The 26,119-nt window shown below is 40.1% G+C and overlaps 1 protein-coding gene across 1 annotated transcript; it reads right to left on the bottom strand.

The window, feature by feature from the left end:
- Nucleotides 1-4,960: 4,960 nt before the first annotated feature.
- On the bottom strand, nucleotides 4,961-21,982 carry LOC108602078 (pair-rule protein odd-paired). The gene is made up of 3 exons (XM_017990097.1): nucleotides 20,445-21,982; nucleotides 5,948-6,117; nucleotides 4,961-5,852 (listed from the first exon to the last, which is right to left on the bottom strand). The coding sequence occupies exons 1-3, from the start codon at nucleotides 21,508-21,510 to the stop codon at nucleotides 5,121-5,123; spliced, it is 1,968 nt and encodes a 655-aa protein (XP_017845586.1). The 5' UTR covers nucleotides 21,511-21,982; the 3' UTR covers nucleotides 4,961-5,120.
- Between the last annotated feature and the right edge of the window lie 4,137 nt (nucleotides 21,983-26,119).

The raw sequence follows: 26,119 nt of genomic DNA, 5'->3' as shown, positions 1-26,119 counted from the left end.
GTAAACCGCGCCCAATAAACAACAACTCAAGACAATTTGTGCGTTGCGCCGATCAGCGATCGACGATCGAGGCAGACGCATTGGCACCGCACACCATCAACAATCTCTTAATGATGAATTTTACACTTGGCTAATAGTTATTTGATAAAAAATTTAACGCCAAAACTAAATTACAATAGACTCATACACACCTTTTCTCGCTGGCCACACGCAATCAAAACTTAATTACTTTTCAAAAGTGCAATGCACAATACACAAAAAATAAAAACAAAATGATAAATTAATGATGTTGTGGCCGATCATCGGCTGCTTCCAAGCAGTCTGCGAAGATTGCCGATACATTGAGTTACAAAGATCATTAAAAATTACAGAGTTTCCCAAGATCCTATTGTGTGCATACCAACAGCTGGACCAAAACAAAATTAAAACCAAGCATGTTGTTTTTTTTATTTTAATATTTTTCAATAAAAGGCTGTAGAACTAAATTAGCCTTAGCTGCGAGCAGCGAGCGCATGCAAATTTCACAGGAATCAAAAATAAATAATAAAAAAAATATATATGAAAAAGAAGCAAAAAAAAATAAAGGGTTTTAGCCAAGCCCAAAAGTCGTTGCAGCCGCCGTGTGACTTATGACTGGACTCCAGCTCGGGCAGACTGTGGAGCCGCCAGTCTAAGCCAGTGTGTCTGCAGCTTGAGCTTCGTGTGTCTCGTACTGTTTTTGGTTCTCTTGTTCGCCTTTGCTTTTGCTCTTGCTCTTGCTCTTGCTGCATGTGCAGACAGTTGCAAAATTATATTTGCGCAGCGTCATGCAGCACCATTGTGTTGAAAAGTGGCTCGAGCGGAAGGCAAAAGGATTTGCGAATGCGACGATGCTTAGGCCAAACGTATCTGGAGACCGATTTGTCAGTGCAGACGTATAGTTTAACTGGCCAAAAGGTTCACAGGTTGTTTTAGACTCTTCGCTCCACACAAATACATATGCATACATATATATATATATGTATATATATATACGTATGCAAAAAGGCAATCCTAGCCTAAGCAGACATCATCGTCATCATCGTGCTATTCAAACAAATGATTTACAAAATGTTAAATGAATTATGCATTTTGCATATGCGACTCTGCAGCTTGCTGCCATTATTCATAGCATCGCGCATCGCACATCAGCCTTGCAACCTTGCCACGTTGCATGCAACTCTGGGTGTTTGGCTCTTTAATTGGCGTGGGGTGCGCCTGCAGCCAATGGGCATCAACAGTGGGTAACTGGGAATCGTAGCGTATCGCTGTATCCAACATTGTGGACTCTGTCTGGCGGCGGCAATGTCAATGCTTGAGCAAATACTATACTGCTGCGCATTGGTCAAGGCGTTTATAATCAAGTCATATAAATTGAGTGCATTTTTCATAATAAATGTTGGGAATTGTCTAAATTATGCTCGCTGCCCAATGACATGAATTTTTGCAGTGGGCAAAATACAAATAGTGTTATAACGTATGTTGTCTTTTTGTTTCGAGTGGGCAGCACTAACAGGCAAAGTGCTTCAGGCCCAAGCAGCCACGAGTAAGTTGAAAAATACTCTACCATCTAGACATTTGCTAACAAGATAAATACAGCGCAAAATTAGTTTGAGACGCTCGCAAAGAGTATCACTGTCTATATTATTCTACACAGCGAAAACAATTTTAATGAAACTGCAGTCAGTTTGACAAACAAGCATGCAGCTAAAGTTGGACGCAGCCAATCAACTTACACAACGGACAGATACACATAGAGAGATTGAGTAACAGCCCATAAGTAACTTTAAAATACTCTTTCAATTTTATCAAACGTCAAAGTGAATAAAAGGAATGATAAACTTTATTTCATAATAATGATAGATCTATATGCATTAGACTTTTATTCGTTTAGCTTTAATTCATTTGTTTTATTATTATAAAATAATGCACTTTGAGTATAAATACACTCTCACGGTACGTTGAATATCGTTACTTTGAATATTGTCGACAAAGATCGGTTTTTAATTTCAAATGTCGGAACAGTGCGCAGGTATTTCAAAACTCCAAAACAAATACGATCTGCTTCAGGTTTAAGAGTAACTTGTATTAAATTTGGTGTTTCTTGCCCTTATATTCTGTAAGATATTGTCGCTCATACAGTCAAACAGCCTCAGTTTGCTCAGCAAGAATAGACAGGCATACATATATCGTGGCTGTATGATATTTTAGATACCATTTTCCAATTTGTATACAAAATTTCGATGTGCATTAAAAATTACCAAGATTAAAAAATTACCATTCAATATTTGTAGGAAAAGAAAAAACTTATTTTTGTAATTAAGTTCATTTGGATTAACTAATCTATTTCAAAAAGTATATTCCATTTGATTGATGCTCTTTGTGCACATGTAACAAATATTAAATTAATACGCAGAGATTGATGCTGATGATGTTGTATTGTAGCTTTATGTATAGCTTAACTATAGACTGTTCAAATTATTAAACAGTTTATGGCAGCAGATTTAATGTTAAAGTTCATTGTAACAGTGAATAAACTTAAATTTAAAAGGCCGACCACACAAATTAGCTGACCATAAAAGCCAACCAACTCGTACTATATATAACCATTATAACTAGTCGAAATTAATTTATGTTATTTAAAGCGAGCAGCGTGTATTTAAGCTATAGACACAGCCAAATAAACAACAACAACAACAAGTCTATTGCTGTCGCTGTCACTGTTGCTGCCCACTGCCAATTGCGCGCTCTCTCGCTCGCTCTCAAGCTTTGCCTCTCTGTCTGCATTCTGGCTTTGCTCGCGTGTCCCCCCTATTTTCCAATAGCCAATGCGGCATGTCTAAATGGGTTTAGTGTGCAGGGCGGGTTTGGGGCAATGTCAGTTTCCGACGTCAATTTATAAACGCGTTCAGTTTAAATTGCAACAAATAGTCGCTCATTGAAACTTAAATTGTGCCGACACACACACAAGCTGAACGTTCAGTTCAATGTATGCCCCCCATGTGTGGGTTAGAGCGAGCAGGCAATAAACAGTCGCTGCAGCGCTTTGTGTCAACAAGTTTTTCTCTTTTTGGCCATTTATGCTTTTTGTCAAGTTTTTGGCTTGCCCAGCGTAAATGTTGGCAGTTGTTGACGTTATTTGTTGATGTTGATGTTGCTGTTGTTACAGTTGTTGATTTTGTGTGGTCGCAGTTTGATTTGTCTCGCGAGGACAGGTATAGCTACTGACCTAGTCTAGCCTGCGCTATATAATTAGCAAACACACATTTTAAGCCACTGCGCATTTTCAGATAGATTTATTTAATTGCAGGCTACAGCTGTTTTCTGCCTGGTTTTTTCTATAATTTCAATTTCACACACACACACGCTTACAGCTCACAGTTGCTGGCAACAGCTCCTGGGGGCTAAGCCAAGTTCCCCCAACACTTTCCACGCCACACCACACGCTCGAGCATGGCTAGCAAAATTTGTTCAGACGGACCGCAGTGTAATTTCTTTAGATTAATCCAATCGATTTCTATTCAATAAATCAAAATATGCATTCGCTATGCTCATACAGCGCACCTAACAGCTTTACCTAGACAGGCCATAGATGCTACAGCTACCAGCTCTTCAACCACAATTCGACTCTCCGTGAGTGTGAGTGTGTATGTATGTGTGTGTGTGTCAGTTTGAGGCACGTAACAAATTGTTGGGTTAATTAAAAAAACATAAATCGTTTGTATTTTTTTTTATTTTTCCTACTCTTTGTGGCCTGCTAACAACCGTGGACGCTTTTGACGTGCCTTTCAACAGTTCATAACAGTTGTTGCCAAAAATAAATTGTATAGTAGTAATGCTATTAATAATTTTCACTTTAAAAAGTTGCAGGCAATTACACTAGGCCCAAAACTAGTGTAGTATTTATTATTTACTATTTATTTATTTACAGTCGACTCTAGACAGTCGACGGCACAAGCAAAACGTTACCTATATACAAATTCGACTATATAAATCATAAAGCGCTGCGCTTTTCTTGCAGTGTAGCTAATATTATGCTATGCTTATGCTGATTAATAGCGCTCGTTAATAGTTGCCATTAAGATTTTTAATAGCACAGCCCACTAAAGTCTCAAATGTGTTAGTTTATCGTTGTTATTGCGTAAATTTTAATTAATTGTCTCAATTTTCTTGATTAACATTTTTTAAATGCTCGAATAGATTTTCGAATTTCAAAAGTAAATATAGAAAGTACTACCTTGTCAGAAAGTGAGCCCCAAATATAAATTAAAATACGTGCTCTGGATTTTTTTATAGGTTTCTTTATATTTTATTTCAGTGTGTTGGGTTTTTTTTTTGTGTGTTTTAATTTTATTTATTTACCTTGTGTACTTAAGCTTGAAAATTCTAAGGCCGAAAATGTATGTACGTATATGCTTTGATAATCAAAGAAATTTTTACAATGTTTGCAATTGTTTCTTAACTTTCTTTTTTGTACTAAGAAGCTGTAGCAGTTTTTTGTTTTGTTTTTGTTTTTATTAACAAAGTGTTCTTGTTGTGTCTGTATGTGTGTGTGTGAAAAGCAGCTTGAAAAATTTGCTAAACCTTAAAAGTAAAGTTATTCATATGCTTAGCTCAAGTATATCATATATTTTAGTTTTTATACATTTATATTAAATCGATCTTTATAATTTACAAATAAATTTTAGTTTACATATATATTTATTTTGTTTGTTTGTTTGCACCACTAAAACAAAAGCATCTACGAAACTACGTTTAAATTAATGTAACATTTAAATAGCAAAAAATTGGGCAATTCTTTGTTTTTATATTTAAAATACATAATAATAGTTTTTTTTTTTTAAGTATGCTCAACTCGTTGATTATTAATTCACTTTTTTTTTAGTTTTTTTAACAGCAATTTTTCAATTATCAGGTAAAAAGTTTAAAGTATTTTCTTCAACTTTGAGAAATATTTGGTTTTCACATTGCGCAACTAGCGCCAAGTTCTGCAGACGCTGACAGCAGATCCAGTCCAGAGATGGCGACGACTCCTCTGGCGGCAACATGGACGCAACCGCCTGCGACTGCGGCGGCTCTTCCGGCCACCAGTTCTCCCAATCTCAATACGCTGTCGCCGCGCCTGGATGCATGAGATGGTGATGATGATGGTGGTGACCAAAGTGGTTCAATGGATTCATAGCCTCCGCACTGCCAGCCGGCGCTGCCGTATGATACCAATCGCTGGGCGGATGATGCTGCGCCGCCGGATGATACAACAAGTGATGATTGTGGTGACCGGTGACTGCCAGCATAGAAGCAGAGGCTGCAGCACCAGGGGAAGTGGCTGCTGCGGCTACCGAGCTGCCCGCCAGCTGGTGATGCTGGTGATGATGATGATGCGAGGGTGGTGGACCCAGTGGCGGCGGCAGATACGCTGGCGAGGCCATCAACTGCAATGCTGGCGAGGATTTCGTATCGGCATGCAGTGACTGACCAAGCAGCTGCTGGTGCTGTTGTTGTTGCTGCTGCTGCTGTTGCTGCTGCTGCTGCTGTTGTTGTTGTTGCAATAGATGCGAGGCACTGCTGCTGGCGGTGCTGCTGCTGCCGCTACTCGAGGCACCCAGATGCACGCTATGCAAGGGATTTGGTTCCGATTTAATTGAATGCGGCGAGGACTTGATGCCACTGCCACCGCTCAGGCTGCTGATGCCGCTGCTGCTGCCCGCGCTGCCATCCAGACGCGTCGATGGTGGCGTCTGTGCGCCGCCCGTAACAATACTCGAGCTGGAGCTCTCCTCACCCTCGCTGTCATAGCCATGCGACGGCGACTTCTCATCAATATTGCCATGCACCTGCAAAGCACACACACACACAAGCAAAGGGAAAGGAGAAAATAAGCAAAATGTTGCATTCAAGTTGTGCAGCCAGCCAGCGCTGGGACACTTACCTTCATGTGCTTGCGCAGTGAAGAGGGATGGGTGTAGGACTTATCACAGCCATTGATGCGACAGTTGTAGGGCTTGTCCGAGGTGTGCACATGCGAGTGCTTCTTGCGGTCCGAGGAGTTGGCGAAGCGTCGATCGCAGCCCTCGTGCTCGCACTTGAAGGGCTTCTCGCCTGAAAGTAGGCAAAAGCAATAATATATATTAGTGACTGACCATATTGTTGTTCTTCATCTCGTTGTCTGTATCGTCGTGGACACCACAAACAATAGCTGTGCCTGGGCCCGCGGCAATAAACGACATTATTTATGTGCTACGCATAAAATATATAAAAATACTTATAAAAGACGTTCCATTTATGAACTCCACCAAACTAGGCACAATATCAATACAATTTAATAAAGGTGGGAAAAACTGAGCGTCCAACATTTTTATAGAGAAAGACAAGTCATATAAATTATGCGGGATCAGTCTATTGTTCGAAATCAAACCGAACGCACACCATAACCCTCCAGCCAAGCATTCACCTGTTGTTGTCCTTTGTCGGGACATTTGAAAAACTAACGAAAAACGAAACGAAAAGGTCAAATGCCTAACGACTATTATGTATTTAGAGCCCGTGTGCGTAACACCTTTTCCTCCATAGGCCAAAACATTAAAGGGTACCACGGGTGATATTTTATGGCTTATTAGAAAATTATGCGTCTCGACCGTTTACCAAAGAAAAAAAAGAGTTCATGATAAAGGAGTGTTGTGTAGAGATAAAAATCTGTTGAACATAAATAATAAGTCATACGCTAAGCTATAATTTGGCAAATATAGGTACGTGGGATTCGTTGATGAACGATAAGGGTAAAATATGCTTAATAGCGTGTTAGTTCAAAGAATTAAAATAGTTTCCTTGCTTTATAGTTTATATCGCTTGAGCAAAAACGATAACAGCTAGAACTCTATATAATGTTTAACGAATGTTACTTAACAAAAGAAAGTTAAATGCAAATTCATGCTAGAGCTTAGCTTTTCGAATTTTCACACCTCCTTTGAACTATTTTGTAGCTTAAGTTGCTTACAGACATTACCCAATAACAGCTGCAGCAGCTTCAATAACCCGCACATAAACTTTATGCACAGTCGAAAGAGAGTGAGTGAGTGAGTGAGAGAGAGAGAGAGAGAGGTGGCATAAAAACAAGTTAAGTGAAATCCATTTAGCATATGGCATTTATATGCCAGCTAAGCGGCCATTATAAGCAAACGTCTTTTGACAATTGCAGCTAAGCGGCTCAACTGCAGACAACTTTAAGTTCCAGCAACCCACACAGGTCCGGCGGAGGCGATACGATGCGATGCGATACGATACAACAACAATGACAACGTTGACGGTTGACAATAATCGAACATTTTCACACCTTGAGCTTAAAGCCAACTCTTTGGGGGCGCCCCAAGAGCTCGCGGTGTGTGTGGAAAGGGTTTCGAGCCGAGCCGCTCGCTTTGTGTGCTTGGGACATCCAGCAGAGCACTGTGGATACTTTGATTGTTTACCTCAGCGCTCAACAAGTCATAGGCTTTATATGTGCGCTTTTCATATTTTGTTTGAGTTTGATTTTGAATTGAATCTGTTTTATTTTGGCTTGTTATTTAATACTAATTTATGTGCTTTATTATGTGTAATTTGCATAAATATTCAAAACTCAATTTGTAGCGGCTTTGTTTGCTGTTTGTTTTATTTCTACTAATTTGTCAAAAGTCAACAGTCATAAATATGCGCATTACAATGCCAATCCATCTCGTCTTCGACTGCCTCAATTATTTTGACAGACAGTTACTGGCATAAGAAACAAGCGCAGCGAATGAATTACGAATTACGTTGGGCCCCAAAGAACCCCAAAAAGTTTTACGTACTCACTTTTACTCAAAGGTGTAGCTTAGCAATGTCAAAGTGTCAGCTTTGAGGTTTATTAAACAAGCGTAAAAGGCGCCCAATGTCAAGCCTCAGAATGTATAGAAAACAATTTAAAATAAATATTTATATATACGCTTCGCTAGCAATAAGATGCCTCTTAATTTGTTTTGTCATTCAGCTCTTTATCAGCATAAAATTTTCCAAGCACTAATTACTTCAAATTAAACAGCTGCATTTTCGACTATATCCACATACTTCACGCTGGTTTTTGGCCTAAGGCTGCTGCTGCTGCTTATCAGCCTTATCTCTATGCAGTTGCATCTTTAGTTTTATGACACTCGCTGTGGACACGGACACGCAGTCCCCAAGGTATACCCATTACATATGGCGACTCCTGGTGCGTTTTGTGGTCTACACACAGCGGGGGGGACAGCCGCAGTACTAGGTACTGGCGTAGTTTACGGCACGCGTCTGAGTATTCGCATAATTTTCACATTTTACACAACAACAAAAAAAGAAAGTAATATTTAAATGTGCATTTTAAATATATTTTATTGCTTTAAGTTTGCAGCGGCAGCAGCAGCAGCAGGAAAAGAAAATCGTTTGCCTCATTTATAAAATGTCAATTTCAGAGCAGCTCCTGCCAATGTGCTGGCCCTTTTAGGCCAAAAACTTATTTGAATATTTCAATAAAGTAAATCCACGACTGTACATAAAAAGCACAAAAAAAAAACATTGTATATATAAAAATAAAAAAGTTTGAAATAGGCCGCGTTGCTTTAGCTTTAGCTAGGGCAAAGGCTGATTTGCATATATTTTTGTGCGGGGCCTAAGCAGCAGCAGCCCCAAATGGCCCCGCGCCCCAAGTCCCAAGCTTGAGCTTCAAATTGTTAATTTCCGAGCGGAAAAAAATCGTTTAATGTAGCGCTCGGAACGCAGGGAATTGGCAAACGCGGCGTCTGTCATGGCGTCCTTGTTGTTGTTTATATGCCTGTGCCTGAGTGTGTGTGTGTGTGTGTTGGTTTGTTTGTTTGTGTTATATTTTTGGGGTTGGTTCAATGCCAGGGGTTGGCATTGCTTTGTAATCTGTTTTTGTGGGTGGCTCTGCTCAGCCAACTAAGTTGTATATACTATAAGCTTATACATACAAGTATATATACATATATATATGTTGACTTTTGTGTGTGTGTGTGTGTGTGTGTGTCTGTAGCACATATTTCGGCTTTTATATAACGGTAAAGCTGCTGTCATTTGCAGACACTCTGGAAGTCAAGCGCTGAGCCGACGGTTCTGCAAAACTCAAAGTCGAACATACATAGCTTCTGTACTTTTGGGGTTTTTGCCATACACTGTGTCCTTATGACTCTGGGGGTGTGTGTGTGTGTGTGTGTGTTTTTGCTTGGGGCGTTCCTAGCATATGCTGGGGGATTTATGTTGTTGCAGTGAGCGCTAAGAAAAAAATTGCGTTTTCCTAAACGTTGCTTAAGTGTTTTTCATTCTTTTGTAAATGCCTACAATATGTTTCTCTTTGTTGGGCGCATGTTTTGTTATTTTGCTTGCGGACAGTTCAGAGAAGCTTGGCTAAATATAGGGATGAGTCTTAATAAACAAGTTTCAATGAGGAAAGTGCACTTTCAAGCCAGCAAACGCCAATTAAACAAGCCATTGACAGTCCACTGATTAATCGCGCTGCAGCAGCAGGTTTTCAATTTAAAAAACAAACAGCAACATGAACAAAAAAGTAAATGTATTAAAATAAATAACAGGCAGAGTGAAAGATATTTTGCAGCATTCAGCATTCCACAGTGCGTTGCTTATTAAATGCAACTGTCGAAAGCAGGCAAATTAATTAAAATGCCACAAGCAGCAGCAGCAGCAGCAGGCCCAATGCGCTTAACGGTTAACAGCGCTGCTGCCGCTGCCGCTGCTGCTACTGCTGTTAGACTTAACAGCGCTGTTGCTCGCAGTACTTTAATTACCCTCTCTGTTAAACGCTTATTGCTCTGCAAACAAATGCAGCGAGGGGAGCGTAAGAGATACAGATAAGCGGCATCATCATTGCTCATGTGTCAACAACATGCAATGCGATATGATTATTATTATCTAACAATACAATAACAAAACGGCAGCTACTTTTTTCTTTTGCCTGCCTGCGTTACTGTCGGTGGGTCGCAGGAGACCCTCCTCTCTGCCTGTACTGCTCTCTCGCACTCGCACTCGCACTCTAGTTTGTTGACACTCTTTTAGGATTTGAAAAACCTATACTCATTGTATCTCTTGTATTTGTATACATTTTTTCGCAGTCGCTTCTTCTTTTGCGCCCCTTTGTTCTATGTAAAGCCGGAAAAAGCCAAACCCCGATTTCCTGGCGGTTTACATTTCAATGGGCAATTTTACTGCCCCTACCGTGGATTTATATTTTTTTCTTGGCAAATTGTTCTGTTTGAGTCCTGGCATAGTTAGGAGGCAGTGACTGTTGGATGACACAAACAGTACTGCATTTTTTCTGAGCAGGTGAGGAACACTCACGTGTCAATTTTACATTAATTGAGATTTATCCTTCAGATAGAGCTAACATTGTTTCAATCTTTGGTTTATTATGCTACTTAAAGTAGTCACAATATCACGCTCAGTCTTACCCGCACACACACACTCACAGCTTTCCACTTGAATGATAATTTTTGGTTTGAATATTTATAACAGTTTTGCCTGCATCTGATGGCCGCATAGAGAACGGCGCTCGACGCTCGGGCTCATTATTTATGCCTCATAATAATAATAATAAAATAATAATTTAAATGCAATGAATGCTGCTTGTCAACAGCAAATCCTTGAGGCCGCTCATCATCATCATCATTCTCATGCTCGTTTTGTTTGCACCCCTAAAATAAAGTTACCTATATGTGTGCGTCCTCTCTCTCTCTCTTAAAATTCTCAGCTCTATTGTTTGTTTTGTTTGACAAAAACCGTTGAGTGAAATTGCGTAATGTCTGTCATGATTTATGATTTTTGCCGCATACCTACTTCCCTCCCCCCAAGCACTCTAGCCTAATGCTGACCCATCCACACACACACACACACATAGATAGATAATTTTAGCTATTTGTTTGCAGCTTTGCCGTTGCTGTCAAGTGATACGTTAATAATTGACATTGGGGTCAGTCTTTGCCTGCGGTTTATTGTAGCTAAATAGACGCAGCAACAACAACAACAACAAACAACAACTGCTAACTGTAAAACAAATTTTACACTTGACTGCAGTTTTTGGGTTTTTTGGTACCTAATGAGCGTGCCGCAAGGAGTGATGGGCCAGCTACGCACCTCAGAAACTCATTTACAGCGCGCAGCACATGGCGTATACTTAATGTGCTATACCACATAACAGACAAACTAACTACAAAATGCTATTAGTAAAACAATGACAGCAACAGCCTTGCTATACAAGCCCATACAAGCAGCAACTCTATGTTGTTGGCCTGTTGGCTTTTTTCTACAAATTTTCGACAAGTTTGCCAGGCAACGCAAACGCCTTCTACTGGCTCAACATTAGAGTCGTGCTGAAGCTCATGCTCATGTGTGTGTGTGTGTGTGTGTGTATATATAGTATGCTATATACGATCTGCATTATGCATTCAAATTGCATTTGTGTGTGTGCTGGCAGGGAAAAGTTTATTTTTTTCTTGCTCGCCACAGAGACTGACTGTCTGGCTGGCTGGCTGGCTGGCTGGCTGGCTGTTGAGCTGAGAACTCTGGCTCTGACTTGTAGACATGTAAATTGTAATACACATGCGCGCAAATATGTATACGAGTTGAGTATGTCTGCATCTGCATCTGCATCTGCAGTTGGCAACCTTGCCGTAAGTATTATACAAATTTGTAAAAGAAAAAAAAAATATTTTTATTTTGAGTTGACAAGCAACTTGTAGCCATTTACATTTGAGTTGTTTTTAAGACTGCCACCAAAGTGCTTTAATAACCGTTTAAAATATATGGAGCTGCTTAAGCGTTAAGGCCAAGCAAGTTGTTTAACTAAAAACTTTGCAAAACGATTTTAGTTTTCCTTAGCTGTGTGTCCTAAGGCATTCCATATGGCTATGGCATTCTTTCCAACACTCAATATACGAAATGCACTCGAATGACAAACGAAGCGTAGACAATAAGCAAAAATAACACTAAGCCCTTTGTCTGTGCCCACAGAGCCATACAAATAAGGCGCGATATAGAGACGCACTCCCTTTCTCTGTCTGTTTTCTCAATTGCCAGTGAGTTGACAAAGACTCAGACGCTAGGCAGGATTAGCCACAGCTCGCAGGTACTTCAACTTCCACATTTGTCCGCTTTAGCTTCCAGCTGCTGCTGCTGCTGCTGCTCAACACACACTCATGAATGAAGTTTGCCAAATATTTGTTACTCTTACTGCTCACAAACAACAGATTGGCTTTGTCGGCACTCAAAGAGGTGTTGCTTTCTACTTAGATATCGATGAGTCGCAAACAAAACTGATTTCATTTTTCCTTTACGTATCTACACTTTTATTTTATTTTTTGCTTTTTAGCGCTCTTTAAGATTTTAATCTGCGCTCTTGTCTTGAGCCGCTTGTTTGCTCGTTGTTGTTGTAGTTGTTGTTGTTGTTTTTCTCCTTTTGTTTTTGTTTTTCTTCTGATTCGAAGTTGCAGCCAAGTAGAAAATCTCTTGAGCAGTGCGAGTGTGTGAAATTAAAACGTCATCAAGATTGTCATCATTGGTTATTTGATGTGACAACTACTGTTGTTGTTATATCGGCTAACTCTTATCTCGGTTCAAGTTTAAATGTTGTCAATTTTAACAAGATTTGGTTAGCAGATAAGCATCAGTGACGTCAACATTCAAATATTTCAGACTTTGTATGTTTTTGTTGACTTTTGTGTGTAGATCACAGCTGGTAAATTGCTTTTCAATTGAATTCATTTATGGAAAATAATCGTAATAATCAGTTAGCTCCCAATTAATTACAATTCAATAATTGAAAAAGAAGTATACAATATGTATATCTATAATATTAATATAAAAAGAATTCCTATGGTCGCTTTCTCGAATACAAATTGTTTAAGTAGACTGTTATGCTCAAAATTATTTGTGTTTGTTTTGTTAACTATTCAAATTAAAGATTTATTTAATATTTTGAATAATCTAAAATATTTTCTGATTGTTTTTAATCGTAATTGAGCCGCGAATAATCGTATTCGTATAATTAACTTTTAAATAAAAATAATCTAGTTACTTATTATTATGATAATAGCAGGTACGCTTAAGCTGTTTTAAATATAAATTCCTTGCATTAAGTACTCATCTCATTGAAAAACATTTTTAAATATAATACTTTGAAATTAATATTTCACACGTTTCATCGCTGTCCGAATTGCTTAATGAACACATCAAAACAGCAACTAAAATTGCATTTATGTATGCTCTAACAATAAGTACAGGCGTATCGTTTAGTGCTAACAAATTGGTCAACGCCCCAGTTTGCCAAAAAATACAAAAATGGATCTAAAGCAAAGTATCGCATCGCATCGCAGCCGAAAGTGTTTGCAACAGTGACTTACAGTTGAATGCGCCCTGTGCTGAAATTTGAGCAGGCTGAGAAAAAAATGTGCAGCACACAAAAATCTTAAACTGAGAACGCGCCGCGTAGCTGTCAGCCACAAGTACAACACAATACAGTTATTGTATACACATGCAGTAGCCAGAGAGCCGTCGGCAATGCGTCATGGCCTGGCCCAAAGCTGATTTTGTCCAGAGCAGCAGCAGCAGCGGCAGCAGCAGAATTTGCGTTGGCGTTCATATATTTGTTTTAGCTGTGTTTTGTTTTGTTTTGTATTGCGTTGTAATTTTAGCCAAATGTAGAGTGGGCCATAGTGTTTTGGGTCTGGCTGTCAGCGCATTTGACAGGCGCATGTCATACATGATTTGTGTTTGCAACTTGGCTAACATTATTTTATTCTATTTATTTGCCTCTAATTACATTGACAATGTTTTTACAATAAATTGCGTGCCTGTTGCAACTATTTGGGTTAAAGCAATCACAAACAAACACAAACACACACACACATACACGATTTTTATGCTTAAATAAACTTTCGAGGCGTTGGTGTGTTACAAATTTGTCAAGACTCGCAGTTCCTTGTGTTATACCTACAGCTAAAAGGTCTCCACATATTTTTGTGTGCAAAACTAAGCTGATTTGACAAGCATGCTTATAGATATAGATATATATATAAATTATGTACACAGAACGAAGCTGAGTGGATTAGTTCAGCAAAAATTCGAGCGAACTTGTTCAATTAATTAATTCAGTTGATAATTGATATAGAATTGTCTGACTACTGCTATCGTTCATGAATGACAAGCTGGTGTGCTAACAAACAATAGACCAAATAAAATATATTTAAGCATCAGTCATATTTCATTTGGCTTACAACTGATTTGTACTAATTCGTGAACTGCTTAACTTGATTATCACATTTAACTAGAATTCTAAACTCAATACACAATTTGTGTGTGCAAATTTATATAAAACTCTGAAGCTTATAAACTAAGCTAATTAAGAATAATATAAGCTCAGTATTGCAGTATTCATTTAAAATACTTTTCAGTTTTAGCTGCATTTTGTGCGGCTAAGAGCAAGGGCTATTCCAACAACACCTTCTGGCTTAGCTGTTTAACATTTTTGCTCATATGAATAATGATTTCATTTTTCCCATAAGCTAATTTATACAAGTGGCTTGTGGGGCATGTGGGGCCCTTGGCGCGATTTAGAGGATTAGTCAGGCTTGCTTTCATAATTCTCAAAAAGTAAGAAAAAAAACACGAGCAGCTTGGCAACCGGCAAGCACTACCCCATTCTACCTGTAGACCTTGCGTGTATGTATGTGTGTGTGTGTTTGTGTATCATCTGCATGCAGATATAAAAAATATGCAAGATGACAGTTTAATTTTATGGTTTGTCTGCTGCTGATCAGTTCTTTATGCGTTGAAATTTTATTTTGCCCCGCAATCTGGTACGGCTCTGTTTCTGTTGCGATTTCAGTTGACCACACGCTCCCGCTCACCCTCTCTCAATGCTCCGCTCCCTCATAAGCTCACAAGTTTGGGGAATGCGCGCCTGGTACGTGGCTACTTTTGAATGTTTTTGGTTTGTTGTTGTTTTGTTTTTTTTTATTTTTTTGCTGGGGCGTCTAAGGAATTTAATTAATTTGAACGCGACTTCTATGACAAATGGGCGTGGCTAAGCGGCAGTTATGCCGAAAAGCGCGCTTAGTATTAAACAAAAAATATAAATATTTCAAGTGTGTGCTAATAGTTGTTGCCCCAGGCAACAATGCGCACACACACACACTCACACACACACATGCAACATTAAAGCCAACAACAATGGCTGCCAGCGCTATAAGCCTCATTTATTAACTAGTCGCGGAGCATGTCACAATAAGCTGCTTAGCCAGTGAACCATCATGGAGAGGGTGTCGTGGCTAGAGAACCGCAGCCAAAGAGAGCGAGCAAACAAGAAAGGGTGATCATTATGCAATAGCTCAGATCTCAATGCAACAAAATGGCTACTTAGCTAATAGAACCTGACTTAAAAGGGTTTGTAACCCCCGTTGGGTTTTATGCGCACCTAAATGAAATTACACACACACACACACACACACACATGCATAGGGAAATATTAAAATTGTTTTGACATTTTCAAAAGTGCGTAGCAAACAACCCCTGGCTGTCTATAAAGCGTAACGGTTAGAAACTAACTACAAAGCAATTTAGAGAAAGAGAACGAGAGCGAGAGCGAGGGTAGCTTGGGGTGGCGCTAATTATAATGCATTTGATAGATTAATTTAATGTGCTCTATATGCATATGGCTGGCAGTTTTAAGTTGGAAATAAAATAAAACTTTAGCTGCAGCAGCCGAACAAAGAAACTTTCGGCAAACTGCAACACTCAGTTCAACTGTCAGAGCACAAAGACAAAATTTATACACTTTTTACTTTTAGCCAGCGACGTAATAAATCAGCCAACTTCGAAAAACAACAATTTGAATAATGCAGAGAGGCATGCCGAGCAGCAGCCCACTGCAGTTAAGCAGTTTGTTAATCGAGTGTCATGTTCGAATTGGTCACATTTGGCACTTTTAATTGAGCGGGACGAATGCAAAACACGACGTGCCCCACGTACCGTACATATACCAGATATAGGCTAGGGGTTAAACCCAATGACAACAGCAAATTTCTAAGGTACTTTCTGGCTAAAATAAAATGCATGCGAAGCGTCCATTAGGCCAGCGCTGTTGGCTGAAAAATTTCGCTAGCATAGAGCGTAACTAATTGATTTTGAGCATCTTCGAAGTCAGCACGAGTCCAGAAAGAAGAAAACTCAGCAGCATCAGCAGCAGCAGCAGCAGCACATAGTGCACATAGTTGAGTCCTGGCTGGCACATTGGGAGATTCGGTTTGCAGGTAGTATGCATGGTATATAGGTAATCAGTTTTGTCGGGCAGGTTTTTGCCGTTTGCCATTGTTCTGCAGGGGCCCGTAACAACAAATTCTGAGAAGTTTAACAGTCAACATCTTAAGCGCAAAAATACATACAAAAAAGTTATTTCTGTTCAATTCAAAACGAGCGGGCGAAACGTCGCTCAGTGTGACTGTTTGTCAGTCTGTTGTTTGTTTGTTTGAAAATCGTTGAACCCGCAATAAAGTCATCAATCATTGACATTTGCAGCATTTGATTTCACGTCTGCCTAACGCTTGTAGAGAATTTGAAAAATTATGCGCTTGGCGCCGCATTCGCAAAAACCATCGGTAACAGTGCCAAATGTTATCTAACAGCAGCACAAGCTGTTAGCTGTTAGCGGTGGGAGTAAGAGCGATAAGTTCATAAAAGACTCATTAAAAAGCACTTGCGCTCAATTAAAACGAGTTGCTGCTAAAAAGCTAATCAACGCTTACAAGGGTCGACTGGCAAGCCAGGACATTGTTTAAAATGTGCTTGTTGCACACACAACAGCAACAGCAAAAGCAAAAGGAACAAGCAGCTCATTGACTCTCAACTGCACTCTTGACATAACAGCGCTTATGGAGCGCGGGGAGTGCTGCTGGCAACAGCTAAACTAAGCCACAAAGTTGTTGGCCATTTTGACTGCTGACTGCCTCTTGGCCGTGTTGTAGGTGTTAATGAATAAAGTTGTTGCCTGTGGTTGCACAGCCGCAGGAGTGCAACAAAAATAAATACAAGCAAGCAAACAAAAAATGGCAAGAGAGCCATGTAAAAACCGCATACAATGATAAACGCCATTCATGCAGCTTTACACACACACACACACACACACACAGAGTCGAGAAACTCACACAGACAGCGCTGCCCAGGCAAGGTGTCAACTGGAGGGACACTGCAATAACAAAGCATACAAACGCTGATTGTTTCGCTGCTGTTGTTGTCGTTGTCGTTGTCGCTTTTGGATGCTGGATGCTGGAGTCTGGACATTGGCCATTGCAAGTATGCAGACACGGAGTCAGTGACAAGTGCAAAAAGTAACTTAGTGCTGAGAGTTGAGCATAAAAAGCGTTGCCAGCAAGTCTCTTTCTCGCTCTCTCTCTCTCTCTCTGTCGCTCTGTGTGTGCGAGCGATGCTCAAAATATTAGATAAAAGACTCAAAGTTTATTTTATAGCGTCATTACCAAACTAGCTTATAAACTAAAGTGATAGCTAATTGCACTTAGTGAAACTTTAATAAAAATGTAACTATTATTTTCAAAATTAATAAAATCTATGCACACATAGCATATGTTAACTTTCTAATTTAAGCTGGCTGTTAACCTGTTTACAGTCTCTGTAATTTACAAGCAAACTCATAAAATCCATAAGCAAACCAATAACCATAACTAAAATATAAAATAATTGCAAACATAAATTTCAATAAACGCTGCTAGTAAAATATTATTTTAATTCAATTTATAAAAATACATATTCATGCCAATTTATTTATGCAAAAAAAAATACAAAAAAAAGAAGCAACCATTCTGTCCATGGAAGAGCGTACAAAAAGCAAAATGTAAAGCTAAAATTAAAGCAAACAAAATGCGTAAAATATGCCAAGCAATATAAACGCCATTTTGTGGATTGACTCTGCTGTGCGTACGTGATGCTCTTATTGCTCTGTTGTTGTTGTTGCTGTTGTTGCTCTGTTATTGTTGTTGTTGGTCTTTTGCTGTCTAGCTGCCCCTTTTTTCGGACTGTTATCTCTGGCTATGTGTGTGTTTGTATGCAGAGCGCGCTTTTAATAAACGGAGGCTGTGTTGAGTGCCAAACAAGGATAATGCTTTCGCCTACGCACACACACACAGTCTGTTGGTTGGTCGGTCGGTCGCTCTCTCTCACTCGCACAGTTATTGCTGCTGTTTGTTGGGCTTACATTTTGGTTCATACGCTTTCGTTGTTTTTGTCTGTTATTGTTGTTGCTGATGCTGTCTTTTGTGTGCGCTTTATTAAAACGAGTGGCGCAATTTTAAAGCAATTATTTTTTGGGGCTTTTTCGCACTCACCCCAACCCCACCCCACCTTGAGCTTAACCGTTGTGCTCTGCTGATTCGCAGCTCTGCTCTGGTTGTGTTCTCAGCTAGGCATAGAATGCAATAAGTGTTTTTAATTGCGTGTTTAATTGTTTTTAATGCTTGCCAAAGTCACTAAAAGTTCAACTGTAATGAGCTGGACACGCTGCCACAACTGCTAGTTATAAGAGTCATAAAAAGCGCCATAGCGCCACTTTTTGCATAGTCAGCTCATAAATAAAGCTCGTCGAACTAGCAAACAAAAAACAAATAAGGAAACATGCCAAGCTCAAAACAATAAAAAGTTGAGCAAATAAAATCAGCAAACTTTGCATTAATCGGTAAATTAATGTTTATCCCAAGTGTTGACATTGATTCGCAGAATAAAGCAGGTAGAGGAATGTTACAAATTTTTCCCAAGTTTTGTACTCAGTTTAATATAAAAAGTATTCATTTTGGAATTTGAACTTTTAATTGAGAAATAAATTTGTAATTAACAAATAACTCACTCACAAATGTTGCCAAACCGGTCAAATCATAATAACTACAAAGTAAAACACAATTTAAATCCAATCCCCCCGCCCACACTCAACAATTTTAATGAGCTTGAAATTTATACACAATTGAAATACAAATCATTTTGAGTTTATTTCTGTTACACAAAAAAAAAAACACAACCAAAAAACTCTTTTGCACACTCATTGCAAGGTAATTAAAATGTTTGATTTGATTTTTTTGGGCCAAAAGCGACGCCATTTTCAATATGTGGCGGCCCTTACTCCTCATTGAATGACGCACACAACTTGTTGGTGGTGTATGTAACAATAATGATCAATATATTAGCTCTCTTTATATTTTCTTGACTAATTTCTTTTTTTTTTTGAGCCATGATGCAGCGAATATTGTGGCACAACATGATTGGTTGCAGGCTCAAGTTGAAGTTTTGAAGTGGCCGACACAACTTCATTAGAAAAGTGAACGGCCTTTGGCCCACCAGCTAATGCTAATGCCACTTGCCACAGCTATTGCTGTCTCACTTGCTATAAATCAAAATTCAATCAGTTTGCCCATGCAAACTGTTTATTTTTATTGCACACACACACACACACATACTTGAGTGTGTGTTGACACGTGTCAAAACTTCCGTTTGTAATCGCACGGAAATACTTCTTTGCCACTTCGTGCGCTGCAAGCCAAAATCACAAATCGAAACCGAAATCGAAATCGAAACTGGGGTAAATTCACAATAATCAGCGCAATTCATATGCAGCAGCCTTTGTCTCTCCCCCAACCTAAGCTGCTGTAAATATTTTGGGCACTCGCTATGGTACATTAAACTCTTGATTTAGTTTATGCAAAACGCGTTGATTATTTATGAGCTTGCCAGTCAAAGCAGTTGAAATGATATGTGGGCTCAAGTGATACAAACGCTACACTTAGATTTGTGATAAGAAATTGTTGTTGCTATTGTTATTGTTGTTGTTGTTTTGCAGCCACAGCTTGTTAAACAAGCTGAAATTCTAATTTTAACAAGTTTCAAGTTGTAGATTTAAGCTCGACAAGCCAAAGAACAAATGTAGAAAAGATTTGCAAACAAAATAAATTGATTTCAGCTGAGCTTGTTTTAAATAAATAGCAACGCATAGTTTAGTATTCTATGCTATGTTTTAATCTTAGCTCGAAGTCAACAGCACCTATGAAGCGAGCATTGGGCTAAGCTGCCGAAAAGTCAAAGTCAAGCCTGTAAGCGTCTTAAGGATACGCCAGCCAGACTTAAGGATGCAGCAAGTAAAGGCTTAGGCTATCGATACAGGTGTGTTGGGTGTGTTGGATTGTAAACGACTTAGAGCAGGTAAATGTGGGCGTGTGGGCATGCACTGACGCCTACGCTGGGATTTGCCCAACGGGGCGTGCAAGGGTTAAACCCGAAAATGCATTTTGTTCCCTTAACTCTTAACTGTTAACAGTTAACTGTAAACTGTAAACTGTTTGTGATCTTTTGTTTTTTGTATTACTCACCAGTATGTGTGCGCTTGTGAATCTTGAGGTTCTCGCTCCGTGCAAAGACCTTGCCACAGCCCGGATGGGGGCAGGCGAACGGCTTCTCGCCGGTGTGCACGCGAATGTGATTGACCAGCTTGTATTTGGCCTTGAAGGGGCGACCGTTGCGCGAGCAGCCGACCCAGAAGCAGGCGTGCGTGGTGCACTCCGGTCCGCCCACATGCTCCACAGTCAAGTGGGTGACGATCTCGTGCATGGAGTGAAAGATCTTGTTGCAGGTTTTGCGACCGGACTGCGACTGCGGCACCATGCCGGGCTGATCGGGATCTATCCAGAGGCATTGCATCTCTTGCTTCACGCTGGACGTCGCCGATGCTGGCTGATGGCGCATGTAACGCAGAAAGGCGCCCGCCCCCGCCGGATGCATGGCGGACATGGCGTGATGCGAGTGGTGGGCGTGATGGGCGTGGGCGGCAGCGGCATGATGATGCGCCGCATGCACTGCCGACGGAAAATTGCTGTGATGATGATGCTGCGCATACGGATGCGTGGCATAGTCCGCCATGCGCATCTGGTGCTGATGATGATGATGACTGTGAAACGGATGCTGGCCAAAGCTGCTGCTCAGCTCCGCGGCGGCTGCCTGAGCTGGAAAGCTGGAGAAGAGCATGGTATCGGCGCCGGCCGCTGTGGGTGCTGTTGCCGCCACTGCTGCAGCTGCGCCAGCATAATCTGTGGCATCGCCACGTCTGCCCAGCAGAAAATCACGTGAGGCATAGCTATTGAAGTGTCCGTAGCCGGAGTTTTGATATGCCGCCGCTGTCAAAGCGCTGGAGTCGGCACTGCCCTCCAGTTGTGATTGCTGTTGTTGCTGTTGCTGCTGCTGCTGTTGTTGCTGCTGCTGCTGTTGTTGCTGCTGCTGCTGTTGCTGCTGCTGTTGTTGTTGTTGCTGCTGTTGCTGCTGTTGCAACTCTAACTGTGCATTGTTGTTGCTATTGTTGCTGCTGGTGGTGTTGGGAGACATGCGCAGCCCATAGCTAGCCAAATGATGCTGCGCGGGCTCAATAAATGCGTTCATCATCATCTTTGCAAAGCGGCAAAGTCTACTTTAAGTTATATATGTTTATATATTGATTTGTTACAGTTACAAGCTCGAATTGGCTAAGACCACAGCACACTGTTTATAAACTTGGGTCAAGCGCCCATCACAACAAACACAAATGCACTGAGCTAACAATAAATATTTCGTTGTAGCTGTATGTATGTATATATTTTGCCTTGGCTTTTTACTTTTCAATTATATGTCAAATTCGCGCGAGCATTATTTTCTAATATTCAATATTTGTATTTGTATATATTCTAGTTCTAACAAAACTCGCGCACTGCCAACGCGTGCACCGGGGAAGCGTCTAAACGTCACAAGATTCGCAGCAGGACTGAATTGTAACGCAGCGCTCAAAGTTCCATCGCGAACTGATTTTCAATGTGTGTGCGAGCGCTGCCCATAACCGGGTATGCTCATGCTCACATAAACAGCAGCACCAACACACACACACACGAGCACAGCAGCAACCACTTATTGTAGGCGTGTCTAAGATACCAACCATAAGGGAGAAGCCCGCTGAGCGCGAGAGCCAGCAACAGAATTGTGGTGAGTTTAACATTTTGAACTCAACTACAACAGAGGCAGGTGAGTTCTGTTAGAATTCAGTTTGCTTGTCAACAAAGATTCGTACATTTGTGCAGAACATCTTTTCCACCAATATTAATTTATTTTACTTTATTTATTTATTACTATATTATTTGTATGATTAAAATCAATTTTATATTTTAATTTAAATGGAATTATTTTGAGTTCACAATTAAATAAAATTAATTGTTATAACACAGCACAAAAATAAAAAAAAGAATTTCGCTGTATATAAAATTATTTAAGTAGAAATTGAATTGTTAATTTGTTAAATTACTTGAATTTTAATCATTTAAATTAAAAATATCTAATTCGTATGCGCTCTCTCAAAACAAACACAAACATATACACTACTGATCCTCCATGCTGTTAAGTTCAGTGAGAGAGCGCGCTGTTAACTTTTCTCCCATTGGATTCCAGCCAAGAGCGTTCGCTCTCAACTGCTCTCAAACTGTATGGCGGGGAAGTGGCCGCCTATCAGGCATGTGTGCGAGCGAGCTGCACATACAAAATGGCTGCACCACATACGCAGCTGCATTGGGAAGAGCAGTGTGAATAGCTGTTGAGCTTAATAACAAGGCAAGTACATGGGAACCGGTTTTGGCATCCACTGTGTGGAGTCTTGGCGTGTGGGTGGCTGGTGGTTAGTGTGGCGCTGCGTGGGCGTGGCCTGACATGCGCCCCATGAGCTCAATTATCATTGGTTCAACTTGCCGCAACCAATTGCCGTTGCAGCGCCTCGTCGTTGCAGCGCCTGCTTTTTGACTTGCAATATTGCAATTTTCTGTGCATATATGACATACGAATGAGCATATAATTGCTATAGCATTAGTGCCTGTGCAGCCATTTTGTTTTTATTTTTATTTCCATTTTTCGCGTGTGCGTGCTTAGCATCTTTGGCCCCATGTCAGTTAATCGCGTATTGCGTACTTGTTGTTTATTTTATTGAATTTCATGATTTTAGCCACATTTCTAATACGGCATTTGTTTATTTAATTGGAAATGAAAAACGTTCATGCGCCGTGTGCGTAATGAAGACATAAATTTTCATTAGACACCAGCTCGTTTTGGTTTTCATAATTTATGGAATTTGAAATAAGCCAACAACTACTTTGAATTTTTATTATATCGTTGCCAATTGATGGGCGCACAGTTTTTATACGCCAAGCCAATTTAGCTAATTGATTTTCAATAATGATGCCCATTGTTAGCAATAATTTAGTTGCTCTCAAACCTCAATTTGCATGAACAAAATTTCAGCAATTAAATGTGTTGATTGCTTACAAAGTTGCTACAATCAATTTGGAAACTTACCTTATAAGGTGCCACAACCAAAAATTCTTGGAGCCAGCAATGGCTTCACTTCACTTGAAGTGAAGCCATCAAACTTTGCGAAACGTTGTGACTATTAAAATGTCAAAACAAACAGCGCCCGAGGCCTGTTTACCATTTTGGGATTGGCAAGACCATAAAAACACAAAAAAAAAAGCTGAAAACATCAAGCGCGGCAGTTGCCAGTTGTCATTCGGAATGAAGCCATTGCTCCACATCATGGAAGCTGTGCAGCTTTCGCCACATGACTGAGCTGCTGATGGCTTGCTTGGGGGCCCCTCAATTCAAGTGCATTTCTAGCACAAGGCGCATAAATAATGCAGTTGCAGTTGCAGTTGCAGTAGCGGCAGAAGCAGCCACTTGAACAAATTTTCAAACATTTCTCTGTGTATAAAAAGTTGTCTGAAGACAGCAGTAAACTTGTTGTGGAAATCATCAGTTTAGAATGCAATGTGAAAACGTAAATAAACAAAAGGCCGCCCCAACCAGTGGCAAAGTCACTCAAGCGCAGCAACAAATAACAAATAATCAAAATGCAAGCTTCTTCAAGTGCGCCACCTAGCGCACAAAACACGCAATCTCTGCCCACTTTGCATGCACACACCACACACCACACACCACAAATAACGCAAATATATTGGGCGTATCTGGTTAGCCGATGCCTGGTGGCCACGAGTCAACAATTGACCCGCTCCCATCTCGCCAGTTTACCAGTTCAGCAGTTTCCATTCCAGTTTTTTGAATTCCGTGCCTTTTTGGCACATGCCGCGATCACCAGCGGTGCATGGGTTTGCGCCTGGGGTTCTTAGACTCAAGTGTCGCTCTGGGCACAGTACAACATGAGAGAGTGCGAATGCCCGTAGACTCGCTGTGCTTGTGTGTGTGTGTGTGTGTGTGTGTGTGTGTGTGTGTGTGTCGACTGTGTTGCAAAGCGTGGGAGTATTAGAGACAACAGGTTTGCTGCTGTGATTCTCAAGTGACTGCTGATGGAGAGTGAAAATATGCGTCACATAACCAAAGAAATTTATTATAAATATTTTAAAAGCATACAAGAAATTATTAAGCAATGTAGACTATAAATGATTTAAGTTTAATCAAGTTGAAAATAAGTTATAATAACATATTTCATGTGGAAAGGCATTTATTAAATAGAATATAATGTTTAATGTGATAGCAAATTCGTATCAAATTGCATTTGGCTCAGTGTGATAAAAATGTTCCCAATTTGATGATCCCTTTTCGAAAGTTTTTACTAAGATTAAACTTAGAAAATCAATCTTTATTTCAAAATGAAAATAAAACAACAAGAAATTGCTCTAGATATAAAGAATGTACTGAATAGATTTAAAAAGAAATGCATGTATATTTTACTCAATTATTTTTAAGTAACTTGCACTGCATTTATATTATCTTCTTTACATAATAAAAGCATTATTAAATATATTTTAATTATTTTTTAAATTATTGTTTATTATTATTATGTGTTGACAATAATAAAAGGCTTAAATTTTTGTAAATTAGTTCATTCAACTGTAGCTCCCGCATGTATTAGCCAATCGCTACCTCCTCCTGGCCACAAGCCAACAACAGGTAACGCGGAATTTGATAAACAAAATTGCGAAACCCGCAAAAAATATATAAATTGCATTATGTGCAAAGGTTTTGGGTGAGCCTGTGGGTGTGTTCGCTAAGCTGGGCTGTAAACGGGCGTGATAATACGCAACTCGATGTGTTTATATCGGGGCTATATCCTGGAAGCGGGCAGGGGCATGCGTGCGATGAGTAAATACAGCTTATAAAGTCAATTTTTTTATGACCGTCATCGAGGCAAACAGCAACCGGAACCAGTAGGTCAGCAGTGGGACATGGAACAGGAAAACCATTTGGAAAATTATGCGCATCATAAAGTTTGTTGCTGCGTTTTTCCTGGCAATTGGCAAACAACACTTTTCAAACGAATCATAAAAAATGGCAGTGTATAAGTGTGCGTGTGCGTGTGTGTGTGTGACAGAAATTTGTGATTTTGACAAGGTCATGTCAACCATAAATATTTACATGGTCATAAAAATCAAGGTGAGCCCACTGTGCGTGTGCACATCCTTTTTCCGCAATGCAGTTTCCATTAAATGTGTGTTCCGCAGCGAACCTTGAAAGTTTATGATGTTAAGCGAGGCCTGCAGGACTCACAGGTATGCGGATACCGGGCAGCGTTTTTGGAAAGTCAAGACGATGTTGGCCAAGTCAGTCAGCATTAGAAGCAGCGAGTGCAGTGCCAAAGTTGTTGATTTATGAGCTGTTAGCTGTTAGCTGTTAAAATCGCTGCGCAAGTTTTTCATTTGAATTCCAGCAATAGTGTGTGTGCTTGTGTTTGTGTGTGGCAGTTTTTCTCGGCTTGTAAATTATGCCTAGCAGCATTGACAGCATTGACGTTGACGTTGATGGCCAAGTCAAGTTGTTTCTGTGGGCGTTCGTTCTACCTGGCCCAAAGGACTAGCAGAACGAAGGCGTTGCAGCAACAGCAACTAAACTGGCCTTTAACTCTTTTGTTGAACCAATTATGTTGACCACTTCTGGTTAAATGCGAGCCAGTTTTTAGCTCGCTGACTTTTTACAATCAATTTGCATACAAAATGTTTGCCACAGAAAGTGCCCTGCGGACTTAAGGCTTACA

The sequence above is a fragment of the Drosophila busckii genome, chromosome 3R (genome assembly GCF_011750605.1).
Source record: "Drosophila busckii strain San Diego stock center, stock number 13000-0081.31 chromosome 3R, ASM1175060v1, whole genome shotgun sequence".
Lineage (NCBI taxonomy): Eukaryota > Metazoa > Arthropoda > Insecta > Diptera > Drosophilidae > Drosophila > Drosophila busckii.
The sequence above is the reverse complement of the archived record's forward strand: the minus strand, read 5'-3'. Positions and strand labels throughout refer to the sequence as shown.